At 43.1% G+C, this 13,512-nt stretch overlaps 1 protein-coding gene across 2 annotated transcripts in view; it reads right to left on the bottom strand.

Annotated features, from left to right (window-relative positions):
* Nucleotides 1-1,232: 1,232 nt before the first annotated feature.
* Nucleotides 1,233-13,512, bottom strand: part of gabrb2a (gamma-aminobutyric acid type A receptor subunit beta2a) — a 28,357-nt gene continuing 16,077 nt past the window's right edge. The window contains exons 6-11 of one of the 2 annotated variants that reach the window (XM_035649105.2): nt 9,806-9,888; nt 6,040-6,177; nt 5,491-5,643; nt 3,318-3,562; nt 2,722-2,862; nt 1,233-1,638 (exon numbers count right to left, since the gene is read on the bottom strand). In XM_035649105.2, coding sequence (XP_035504998.1) covers nt 1,282-1,638; nt 2,722-2,862; nt 3,318-3,562; nt 5,491-5,643; nt 6,040-6,177; nt 9,806-9,888 — 1,117 coding nt within the window. In that variant the 3' untranslated portion in view covers nt 1,233-1,281. The remainder of the gene's footprint in view (nt 1,639-2,721; nt 2,863-3,317; nt 3,563-5,490; nt 5,644-6,039; nt 6,178-9,805; nt 9,889-13,512) is intronic. The other variant, XM_047334226.1, reaches the window with a different exon arrangement.

Genomic DNA, 13,512 nt, shown 5'->3' with positions numbered 1-13,512 from the left:
GATATATAAAAATGAATCATCTCTTTTTCTTTAAACATGATTTATGTATATCTACAGTTTTTCAAAACATAAACCCTAATCACAATGGAACGCATCATACTTCTATCATTCAATTCTACTGATAATGATGATTGTGGATTGCCATATTTATGCAGCAACTCTGGTTGCAATGAAACTCAGCTCATCTATCAGCAAAGTTCTCACACCAGCTCAAGTTGTGTTAAAGCCATTCTCCGCCTCTGCAGCTCCTCACACAATGGCAGAAAGTATGGAGGAGTCAAATGTTCTCTTGAAAGAAATAAACAAATAAACAACCACGTAGTGAAATGGACTTGATTCTGTCAGCACAGCAAAAAGCAAAACATAAACGTAAGTGTCAGTGTCCAACATTCCCGCTCTTTCACCTGCTAAGTTGGGACCTTCGAAAGCCGGGGAAGCATTTTCTGTTCAGCATTGGCACCTTTAAAGCACCATGGGGATGTCCAGAGAGAAGAGCGCCCCCTGCTGTCCGCCTGTTGTCATCCAGCAATGCTCAAACCATCCACCCAGGTGGGCTGTGCTAGTCCAGTGCTGCAAAATGGAAACTGACAAACTGACCTCAACTAGTAAAACTAAAATGCTCTGCGCTCCATCATCATTATGACTGAGATGCAAATGAAATCAAACATAAGCATGCTTTTAAAGGAAGTTTTTGATATACAGTAATTATAGGAAAATAGACTATCAAGGATGACTCCTTTAAAATCATTTATAAAGCTTTCCTGGATGCAGACAGTTCAGCTACGAAGTAAATAGATACTAAACAAAACAAATCCTTAAAAGTATATGCAAACACAAGCATAAATATTTGATCCACAGAGAGTAAGCTACGAATGACAAATATTAGTGATATATTGAAATTCTGGAACAGGCACCATTTCTGTCTTTTTAAAACTTGCTCTTCTTTTTCGAGTGTTTGTCAGTCGGTTTAAGGTGTTTCCCAAATCCTAAAAGAGTCACTGCTGACTGAAGTGTTGGGTGCTGCTGCAGTCCATCCAAAAGTCTTTGCTTCTCCTCCCTTTTCCTAAAATGAACCAGCCAAAAAAGTTGGTGCACTGTTCATTTCTCATTCTTTCACTCACACCATCTCTCAACTCTCTTTCTTTATTTCTCTCATTTCCCCTAAAACCTTGTCGTCCCGTCCCGTCCCCCGTCCCCCCCCCCCCGGTCCCCCACCCCCCCCTCCCCCCCACCCCCTTCTTTGCATGGCCGCCATTGGCTGGCCACCGGACGCTGCCGGGTTTAATGGACGTAGTAGAGCCAGTAGACCACGTTGAAGAAGGAGAAGACGGTGGGGAAGATCATCCTGGACCACTTATCGATAGAGTTCACGTCGGACAGGTCTGGGATGTTCACCTTGAGCTGGGAGGCCCGTCTCCGTAGGCGAGATTTCTTCTGGGCGTGGCGCTCCAAGGCGCTGTGGCCATAGTTCTGGCGGGCCATGGCTGCCCTGCGGTACTGCAGCGTTGAGCTATCGTAGGCCAGCATGGTGTTGCGGGGGTCTCCGGGTGCTCCCAGGCCCCGGGACAGATCCCCGGCACCACCCATCTCGTTCTTCATTTCCAAGGTGCTGAACAGGATGTTGTCATCAGGAGTCATCTGGATGTAAAAAACAGGTGGAGCCATGAGAAGTTACTGCCGAGGAAAATTTTAGAGTGTTTACAATTTCAAACTAAGTCTATTATTCAAAACTATAGCTATAATAATAATATAACTGCGTGAACAATACTGATGAGGTGCTAGAATGGGCAATGTAAATGAGTCAAAAACTGTTACTTACATGAAAAATATTACTAAGCATCTGTCAATAAATATCTGAGGGATAACACGAACACAAGACTATGAGGTAACATTCCTGAAAGAGCACAACGCACTCCACAAACTAATTCTCATGGAGAAATCTTCATTGTCATCTCAGAATTTCAACCAGAGTTTGGTTAAAATTCTGTCGATTCACAAGACAAACTGAATAAAAAAACGAGAAAGCAAAGGAGAAAAAAAATGTGACAGGAGGTTGAGAGAAATAGTAAGGACTTTGCAAAGATGGAGGAGAGGCTAAAAAGGTTCAGGGCAGGTCAGGAAAGACGTTGTGGGAAGTGAATTCGGATCAACAATTCTTCATCCATAGCCTGACTTCTGAGGAAAAACGACCCTTAAATCCAATCCTGTCCCGCTGTAAATGGAGCCTATTTTTTATTTTGTTGGTTTTATGAAGCAAAGTCACTTTGTTGGCACAATTTGCCCAACTGTAAATGATCTCTTTCTGTTATCTGACCACCCTCTAGTCAATCACTTCACTTAGTTGAAAGAGATTCATCAATTGCCTTTGAGATTGATCCATTTTTGTATTTAAATTATATTATCTTCAGAGGAGCTAATTATGTTTTCTGTTTGTTTGTTTTTTTGCCATATTTGTCAGTTCCAATTAATTTAGATGTGCAGCCCAAGTTAATATTAAATTAATGCCTGCAGAAAAATCTAACTGCTAAGCCGTGTTTGTCAGGAAAATGCATGAAGAGCAAACCAAGAGAGGGAGAAACACAATGGTGGGAGTGATGATCAAAGTTGCCTTAAAAATCTGTAGAAATCAAAGAAATGCACAAAAACTACAGCATTTTCCTCTGATCTGGATTGATTCAGATTGATGACATTGTTAGTTTTGACTTTCAAAACCTCCAGTACCTTATTTCTTTGCTCGCCTAGTCCTAATGCGGCATCGTCCACAAAGATGGGATCCCACATCGAGTCATATGCGTCAATTTCCCTCTGTTTCATTCTGGCATACAGAGCATCATCTCTCTGAACTACATTTCCCACCAGCCACTGCAAGCATACAAAATCAGCACTGTTACTTAGGGGAAATCGTAGCTTTGCCACACTTTGAAGGAAAGGGTGTTTTATTTTTATGTTGCTGTTGTTCTTGCAACTATAGCAGCTGAGTCAGATTTAAAGGGAAGGCTTTGGCACCACAGCCAGAGAATTTTCCGAGGCGCCTCGCCCTTTGAGAGACACAGAAATATGGAGATAAAGTAAAAGCCAGTCATTGCTTCTGCATTCACTCTCTCAGTCTGAGTAATAAAGTTGATACAAAAGGCCAAACCAGTGAAAAACGGAGAGCTAGAACAGGAGTAAAGAGTGCTGATAAAGGTCATCAAGCATTGATCACAGCATCACATTGACCTTGACAGGAGAAGAAGTTATTCGCTCTCCACAGAAACAAACAGACACATTAAGTGACAGCACAGATACCTCTGGACGAAGTTTCCCTGCACATGTACCTTGTTGGGGTCGGGTCTCAGTTTCTCATTATTGGCTGTGGCTGCTTTCTCAGCCGCCTTCTTCTGCCGCTGGGGGCCCTGGCCGAAGAAGATGTAGTTGACGAAGGCGTACTCCAGCAGGGCCAGGAAGACAAACACAAAGCAGCCCATCAGGTACATGTCAATAGCCTTCACGTAGGGGATCTTAGGGAGCGTCTCTCGCAAGTGGGTGTTGATGGTGGTCATGGTCAGCACCGTGGTGATGCCTGGAGATCAGTCAAACGTTTAGAGAGAGTCAAGTTTTTGCAACGCTGTATCTGTACATTGATAAAAGAAACATGCATGTCAAAGTGCACAAAGGTTATATTACATTTTTAGTTATGCTAGCAGCACTTTTGTCCACCCTGAAACACCTTAACAGATATTGCATGAATTAAGATGAAATGCTGTTCACACATTCATGGCACTCAAAGGATGGATCCAACAGTTGTTGGTGGTCGCCCCACATCAGGTTGACATCTGTGGTGTTTAGTGAAATGTGTCCAATTGCTGGTTGAAATTTAGGGAAAACTTTCATGTCCCCCTAAGGATGAATTGTGTTAGTTTTGGTGAATTAATTCTGTCTAATGCTTTGGTGTATGAACAAATAGCTGCAAAAATAGCTACATACACTTGGCATATACATAATAGGCACCTCTAAGCATGCCAACCAAGATGATGCAAGTGAGCATGTTGATGTTATTATTTTGTATATTTAGGATATGAATATGCACAATATTTTATTTGAGTAGCCATATTCCGAGCTTGTACATGTATGCACTATATAGCACAGTGTAGTACTCGCACGGCCTTATGCTGATAGTCACACAATGCTAGAGAACAATTTTTAAAAAGTATAAAAATAAAGTGTAGATATCCTGCTCACTATTGAGCAAACTATTCCGTGTCTGTTAAAAAGTCAACGAGTGAACAAGGTTGTCTTGTCATTGCAATTTGCTTTACATAAGTAAATAACAGATATCAGGTGCACATCTTAAAAGAATATAGGCATGTGTCTGTGAACATAAGCATTATAATGTAAATGATATGTTTTTATGACAAACGGACAGGGCTGAAAGACTGAACCCATATGAATACAAAGAAGCCTCCTGAGACTGAATATGTGCGTGTGTGTGTGTGTGTGTGTGTGTGTGTGTGTGTGTGTGTGTGTGTTTCATGGGAAAGGTTTGGATCCAATCATGAACATGACACAGAACAAACTGCCAGCTACATAAAAAGGCACAGTATCACTGTAAACATCTGTTATTAGTCACAGCACGATTCACCTGCTTTTTTTTTTTTTTTGACATGCACACATTTTGTTAGATGCATTAGTCATCTGCATGCACAATCTGCATTTGGTCAGATTCACACGTATTATAAATAACCCCGCAGCCAGCAGTGTCCCCTGTAGCATGGAGCCCCATCTCTCACTGGCTGCTCTCGCTTGCTGCACGTTCTCAGGACGCTGAGAGCAGGCAGATCTTTAAATCACGTTATCTTCCGAATGCACCGTCTGGGGCTCCAACCCACATGTGTCCCACTTCAGAAAACAAATGGTGTGTGACAAGAACGACACACATAAAGCTCAAAGCCATTTCCTCTGCTGCTCTGCGCTGTCATACCCTAGTTAAACACTAAAGGGAGCTTTGTGGCATTTCATTTCAGGATCAGTGCTCGTTTGACATTGGTGTAAAAACATTGACTCTAATGTGTAAGGTGCATTTAAGCAAATGTTGCCCATTCATTTGGCTGTAATTTTCTTGGATCCGGATGTGAAAAGCCGGGATCTGTGGCCAATAAGAGGCTCCGATAGACAGGCAGGCAGAGGGAAAGACAGCACGCTTCAAGGTCGAGCTGCAGCGGTTCCCGCTCTGCATGAGTCATGCATAAAGTCATCTCTGAACAACAGATATTCATCCAGGCAGCCTATCACACACTGCTATCATTCACATGCTCAAAGCTAACGAGAAAAAAAGGAAACGCCGGGAAAATAAAGAGTCAAAACAGACATGACACACACAGTATCGTATGGATGTGACGCAAAGATATAAACGGCTCAGTGTACATTAAATGCCTCTTTTTCTGGTCTGTTATCATTTAGCTTTGGGTCATTTCCCAGGGTCACTGTTCAGCATCGGCGAGGCAATCCTACCCAAGGCCACTCTGGCAGCTGAGGCATCGTAGTTGATCCAGAAGGAGACCCAGGAGAGGATGGTAATCAGGATGGAAGGCATGTATGTCTGCAGGATGAAGTAACCAATGTTCCTCTTCAGTTTGAAGCTGAGGGACAGGCGAGGGTAGGAACCTGAAGGAGGCACAGGGAGAGAGAGGAGTGGGATAGAAATAGATTTTCCTCAATGACACCCACTAAAAGCTATATTTTCCTTGACATAGGGAGCCTGCTTAGTCTGGCGTAGCAGTTCATTTTCGATTTCCAAGAGGAGTTACCAACGGACGCAGATCAAAATGCCTCCGGGACACAACTGGATAGACGTTCAACAAGTGAGAGCAACGAATCATGTGACTTCTGATGAGCGACACGAAATTGTCAACAAACTAGAGCAATAGAACTAAGTCATATGCAATGTTTTTCATTAAATGGCCCTTTTCCTAATAAACTGTTTTTATCTCAACGTAGCAGCCAATGCACACAAACACCTGCTAATACAGTCGACCAACATGGAAGACCGCGGTTATTCACCTGTGGAGAAGACAACGTTCTTGGAGATGAGTTTGTAGTCAACAATAGAAAACTGTGGCAGCTCTATTCTGTCGACTCCGGACACGGCTCCGTCTCCGCCTCGCCAATAAAACTCGATATCATCTGTGGTGTAGCCATCTGCAAAGGAGAAACCAAATTGAGGACACTTAGAGGAGCATTATCATCGCCCATTAATGGTCCGTAATACATCATAGTGTAGTGCAGCAGTGTTAAATGGCAACGTCAGTTTTGTGGATTCGAGTTCATGAATCCAAAAGATTCATGTTTTTGAGCATTTGCCAAGCCAGGGTTCATCTGAGGGGGCACACAACGATTAAGAAATTTGGAAAAAGAGAAAAAAAGATTCTGCTAAATCAGCTTTATTTTTTGGAATTGTTGTGTCTTGTTGTCACTTGTTTATTTAAGGCCTCTGAAATGATTCAGAATGATTAATCTGAGAAGAGAAGCATCTCAAATTTTGAAATACATCGGTCACGGTTTTAAAGCATACATACATTGGTTGACTTTCTTTCTTCCAGGTCACCGTCGTTTTCCATTTATTATATGCAGTGCAAACTTAAAAGTGGAAAGCTTTAAGGTTTGCCTGTGGCTCTTTATTGTGATGCAGACAAGCAATTTCTACTCTGCAAGAGAAAAAGAACGACTATAGGCCTAATATAATGAAAAGAAACGACGAATAAATGGTGTTAAGAGCAAAACAGCTACAGCTGCGACTCTTCGTCTTCAAACTCAGTCTGTCTTTCCATTTTGAAGCATGTTTATACTGGGAAAGACACATGCTATTTGAATGCAACATCACACTGTGAGCAGCAGAGACTTGGAGCATGATGTGTTTGGTGCACATGGATGGAAACGGTTGCAGCTGCAGTCAAGGGACTCGGACTGTTTCAGACTGTCTCTGACATGAACAGTGTCTCAGGCAAACTGGGAGCAGCCATCTCCCTTCACTGACTTCTTACATTGTCTGCCTCACTCTCAAAATAGAGGCAGTGACCTATTCAGATGCGATGAATAATTAAACTCCGGGGCTTTGATTTTTTTCAAATCTAACACATAATTCTTTGTTGCCGCTGTGCTGACATTCAAGGTGAGGTTAGTCATGGTGCTAATGTTGGGTTGTTACTGGTTGGACAGGAGGCTAACTTCACCCGTGGGCCTTTTTCACAGCAGACACTTTGACTTAAGAGAACCGGTTTTACTAATAAAATCAACAATCACTTGAGCTGTATCCCAATTCAGGGGCCGCCTCCTTTGTAGGACGTGGTCTACGCGGCTTCCGTGTTCTTCGTCTGCTCTACTGGCTGATTTCCTATTGGCCTTCGCCAGCATGTACCTAACAATGGAGCGGCAGTTGCCCCTGGTATAAGAAAGTTCGTCACCGCCGCGTACTGAATCCTGGGCTGGGTTAGGCTGGGAAGGAGCCAGCTGTTGGATCCGTTGTTGCTTGGGAACGCATTTGTTGGCCATGTTTGAAGTCTTAAGTCTTCGAAAATGGGACAGTCTCGCCCACTGTGACGCAATCGGTTTTCAAGTGTATGTGAGGCGGGCCCTGAATTGGCATACAGCTTTTGTTCTACATGAACCAGTGTGGACAATGCCTGGACCCTAGAAATAGAAAAAAAAACCCATCAGGGCTTCTGTTGTTAAAATTGGTCAGGAAATAACATAATTGAAATTTAAGGTTGTTGTTTTTTTTTATACCCCATTAATCACTGTGTTACTCGTCTCTCCATACTTTTGGACCTATCCTGTCTGTGGCACCAGTAACTGCTTTCAATGATCGGCGTATGCAAATATATCTTAGAGCTCACACTGTATTTTCTGTCTTTTCACATTATACTTCACATCACATGGCAGCCCAGAATGAGTGCCCTGATGAAATACATTAACATCTTTCCGAAAAACATATAGAGACAATGGTCAAAAAATAACTGAGCAAACAAAATGACTGACCAGTTATGTACAGGCCATAAAATGTTCCACAACGATGCTCTTTATGCGTGAAATCTCCCTTTCCCCAACTGCTCTCGATCTGGGCCGTCATGGTTGATCAGAGCTGAACTGAGCTGCACTTCAAAACAGCGGCATGGTGGACTCGGCCCTAATTGGGGTGATGTCGGGTTGCACTAGGCGGGGATGATGACAATGCAGACCTGATATGTATCTGCTGGCGTACATTTTCAGGATCAACCAGATTATGCTCTACAGCTGTACCAGGGGTGTGATGGATTCAGTTTATGTGTTTTGTGTTTTCCCGGACAGGAAATGCAATAATTGAAGAAGATGATCAATGTTTTTCTAACAAATTCCATTGAAAGAACGGCTTGATTATATCAACAAGTCTGTGGAGGAAGTCTGTCTTACTGTGTTTGCCTTTGTAATAGAGTGACACTGTTGTCCAAAAACTATTAAAAATATATTCATGAGTCACACTGTGAACACTCAACTTTATATAAAGATTGGCAAAGTGACAGCTCCCAGAATTTGCTAAAGGTTACGGTGCCCGGGTGCTTTAGGAAATGATGAACTATATATTTTTTTTAATTACAACTATATATATGTGAACTGTATATAAAGATTCAGACAACATTACAACCAATTACCTGATTAGTGTGCGTGGGCGCGTATTTGCATGTGCATATGTGCAATAGATCTTTGGTATTGGAGGGGTAGAAATCAATTATTGCTCCGTACAGCCCGACATATGAGGCCAGTGGCTTGAGTCACAGCAGTGAGCCGCTGATGAATCAGAGGATCTGGGGTTTTAAGACTTGTGTCTGTTAAAAATGCATCAAGTTTATTAAGGGAAGTGAGAGTTCTCTGGGCTCATTAGTCTGAATAAAATAGCACGCTCTGGCATGCAGCGATTCCACGTTAAAACTGCTGCCAGTTAATCCATATGAGAGCAGATACTGCTTGGTGATCAAAACTGGAGCTGTGTGTGTGTGTGTGTGTGTGTGTGTGTGTGTGTGTGTGTGTGTATATTTCGTGTTGGACTGCTTAAGAAAAAAGAGAGTACGAGTGATGGTGAGAGAGATAACAAAACTGGGAGAGAAACAGAAGAGGATGAGACTGTGCAAAGAAAGGAGAGGAGGATCGAAATGAGAGGAGCAGCGAGAGGTGGTTCTGACCCGCACTGTTTTTGTGCTGCTTAACGCTGCTGGCAATAGTGTGATCAAACCCGGAAAGACTCAGCCCTACACCACATCCCAGCCCCATAATCCTTTTCTCCGGGGACCCAGATAAAACACGCGGAGGACCTCATCGTTCTCTCTCATGTTCCCCCACGCTCCCTCCCTCCCTTGACTCGAGAACACCGGATCATGTACAATTAAAAACTCAATGTGGAATGAGCTCTCTGTACCGTACAAACATGGAGGCAGTTTTTTGGAGAAAGCGGCACATAAAATCCACAATCAGCACACCCCTGAAACACTGGACCTAATCAGGCTTCTCCATGCCTTGGGAAGCCATTGCAGCTTGAGTTGAATTAATTAGGCTGGATGTTATCAGTCAGTGAGCCATTAGTGATGTTCCTCTTCTTGATGTGTATCTCTTGATGTCTCATCAGCCTTCCTCAGCATTTTACATGCAGCCTTATCTACCTTCCTCCTCGCATGCCGCCAGTGGACCAGCAGACTGTTTTTCAAACCAGACCTCGGAGCTGCATTTGTACGTGGGATGTGTTTAATTCCACGCTCGTGTGTGGGCGTGAGAGCTGGTTGTCAGGGACAACGGTACTTACAGCTTTCGATCTCCAGTGTGCAGTTCTGCTCGTCTAGAGGGTAGCGACGCAGGTCCATCATGCAGGCTGCAGTGGTGGTGATCCTAGACACAGAGCGGCACGGAAAATGAAATAAAAAATAAGAATTCAAAAAAAAACAGCCCAGTTCATTTAATTTGATCTTCACACCACAGTACACAGCAAAGCAAGATGCTAAAAAAAACAGAGGCAGGAGCATGTGAAATGAAACCACAACTCTGAAAGTAATCAATCAAAAAAGGGGCTCAAATTAAAATAGAACATTTAAACAAAATATGCCAAAATCTTGGAGAGTTATCAGAGTGTGTTCTACTTTTGAAAAAGCCATAGATAGAAGAGGAAAAAAAATCAAATGACAGACTAGAAGCTTTGCTCTCTCTGCCCTTTTGTATTTTTTGTTTTAAGAATCTCAAAATAGACATCCTGCTGATCCCTGCTTTTCCTTAACATTTCCCCTCTTTCATGTTACAACCCCTCTCTACTGTACCCTCAACTCCAGCTCTTGGCACTGGCCCACAAAATTGAAAAAACAACAACAACAACAAAAAAATCCCTCTTCTCTCATACTACAATTCAGCCTAGGAGACTGTTTTTTAATTGTTTTTGCCGGTTTGATGTCCCCTTTTTTTTCTCCACCCCTTCACTATCTGATCCTTATGTTTTATTTGGGGCTTTTTAAGTTGTATCTGTGTTTGGCTAAATGTTGGATGTTTGCTTCTATTGTGCTGTGTGCATGATTTGCCAGTAAAAAAGACTGTGAACTGCTCTCATTGGAACTTGCCGTATAAATAAAGGTTGAAAAAAATTATTGATTTAACATAGCAGCTTTTTTTTTAACAAGGAAAATCTTTCTTTTCTCCATCCAAAGACTTGAACTGTGACAGGATATTTGCATTCGTTTTTGCATTTGCTGCCTCTTATAGCTCTGTAACACTTGAGCTATGTCTCAGGTCCGCAGACTAATTCTGAGCAGGTTTTGAGTCCACGTGCAAAAGAGAAAATCCACAAGCTAATCAGAGAAATCAAAAATAAATATAAGGATATTTATAGTTTAGTTCTATTTTCATCCTGTGAGTAGGTCAAATAAGAACAGGGTTCAACCTCTGGTCAAACAATCCTGTAATATGGAGCCAATGAGCCACTGAGCCAGTCGCGACTGACAGGTTCACTCAGAGCGACGCACTTCCTGTTACACACACACCAACGTTGGCCAGAGATGAGACAGGCACCCGGCCAACCCCCAAGGCCATCTGAGAGAGCCTGGACACACTATTTAAGCACGGGGACTAAATCTAACATCCTAGACTAGTAAGACCAACCCCCCCCCCACACACACACAGACACACATACACACACACACACACACACACACACACTGATTGATATAAATCATGATAGCATCATGCCACCATTAACAATAGTTGCAGCCTGTGGGAATAATTCCAGTATTGGAGTATGTCGTGACCTATACTGTAGGTTTTCTCTTGTCATTGCTGGTTACTTTCAATTCATCAGTTTATTGCTCTGGTGGTCCATCCATTCATACTTGATAATGAAAAAGGTCTGCGAACACTCAGACCTTGACCAACTATCAACTATTGGTATTAAATAGATGACACCTAAATAGAACAAAACAGTCACTTTTGAACCCTAAAAGTTAGGTTATATATTCATATTAAGTTATATATATATACACACATATATGGGTGGTCCTGTGCTTGAGCTGGTCCAAATATGCAAAAGTCCCCGCCAGATTTTTTTGCACTGTGTGTATTTTAGAAACAATTTAAAACGATTCCATACTCATAGAGAATAGAAGCATAAACAGTTCATTGAGCAGTAAAAAGCTAATCACAGAACTGTTCCTCTCGTAGCTTCAACTACCAACTTCTCCTGCGAGTACTTTGTCTTTAATAATTAAGAGCAATGTTTATTTGAAATCCTTCTACATAAGATTCGCAGTTCCCCTGGGCCCAGCCTGGCAAGTTTGGGATTCAATTTTTTTGAGATGTAGAGATGCACAGTCTCTCTCTTTCTCTCTGTCTCTCTCTGCCTCCTTTTCTTGTTCTCTGGGCTCTTATGTAAGAGCCAGTTAGCAGGGCCATGGTGCACTGGGGATTAACACAGGAGTCTTATTTCTGTCCTAGTTTACCTCTTTTATGGCCCCAACTTACTGGGATGTTGTGCTCGCCAGAAAAGTCACTCATCACTCACCATCATCACCACCACTAAATCTTCTCGGTGGCGGAGGAAGCACAGGGGAAAAGTGGAAATGAGGCCAAAATGGCAGGGGTAAAAATAACAGCCTATTTATAGCCCACCTACATCGTCAGCAAGAAGTCTCCGAGCTTTTTTGTCTGAGACTCTGCATCACTGATCAAGAACCGCCACTGCATCTGCCGGCCTAGCTAATATGTCCGATACCCATGCAAACAATTAATACACAGCTGATCAGGAGCAAGGAAGGGAGACGGGTGAGGATTTCTCCCGGCATGATTCCTTCCCTGTCTTCTCCTCCTCCTCCTCCTCCTCCTCCTCCTCCTCCTCCTCCTCCTTCTCCTCCTCCTCCTCCTCCTCCTCCTCCTCATCGTCATCTTTGCTGCAGCAAGAGTCTTCCATGGACCTCTGCAGCTGCAGCTGCAGCAGCAGCAGCAGCAGCAGCAGCGATCATGAAGCACAGGCTTGTTTGTTCTTCACCCGGGCCCGGTCTCTCTCTCTCATCCCAACCTGCCGGAGGAGAGGCCACGCTCTGGCAGATCACGCAGATTCAAACACGCTACATTTGCTCTGCGTCGGAGCTAATAGGACACAGTTCTAAAAAAGGCTGTTTTGGGGTCTTTTTTTTCACTCACAGTTCAGCCAATGCGGTCTGTGTGTGTGTGTGTGTGTGTGTGTGTCTGTGTGTGTGTGTGTGTGTGTGTGTGTGTGTGTGTGTCTGTGTGTGTGTGTGTGTGTGTGTGTCTGTGTGTGTGTGTGTGTGTGTGTGTGTGTGTGTGTGTGTGTCTGTGTGTGTGTGTGTGTGTGTGTGTGTGTGTGTGTGGACCCCCCTAAGGCAGCCTGTGCACCTTTATTCCAAATGACCTTGTTTACGGACATAACACAACAACCCCCACTCCCCAGACAGAATCTCATTTCGAGGGAGCTTCACAGCAGAGACCCGATGATTTTTAATTTTTTTTTATGCAAGCAGGTTACAAACCTGTGCAGCCGTTAATTAAACAGACAAATTATTACATCAACGTTGTAACGAAGTTAGGAGTTAAATTAAGATGGAGAAGATCCCTCCATTTTGGATAGAGAGTCCTGGGTTGAGCTGAGGAAACATGGCATGCAGGATTGTCGCTCTCTGCTCAGGCACTGTTGCCAAGTTTGAAAATAAAATGTCTGCAATGGTTCAACAAAGAGACTCGTATGTGTGCCAAAGCATGCCAAATCAAAGAAGTTTCTTCATTTCAAAATGCATGACATCCAAAAAACACATGTGAACCATCCTGCCTATCAGTAATCTGGGAGAAAAATTGAAAAACATTGAACGCGGTGCTAAAGCCTGTATTGATTGTATTGACAGAAGAAAAGGGGCTTATTTAAATCCCTCTCTTCCTCCACTCAGCAGCTTTCTCCTCCTGGCCATGCGATGTCATCTATTGAGCTGCACAGTGGAACACTCCTCGCCCTGACAAAGGAGGATG

The sequence above is a fragment of the Scophthalmus maximus genome, chromosome 9 (assembly GCF_022379125.1).
Source record: "Scophthalmus maximus strain ysfricsl-2021 chromosome 9, ASM2237912v1, whole genome shotgun sequence".
NCBI classification, from domain to species: Eukaryota; Metazoa; Chordata; class Actinopteri; order Pleuronectiformes; family Scophthalmidae; genus Scophthalmus; species Scophthalmus maximus.
This window is presented reverse-complemented; position numbering and strand designations above follow the sequence as displayed.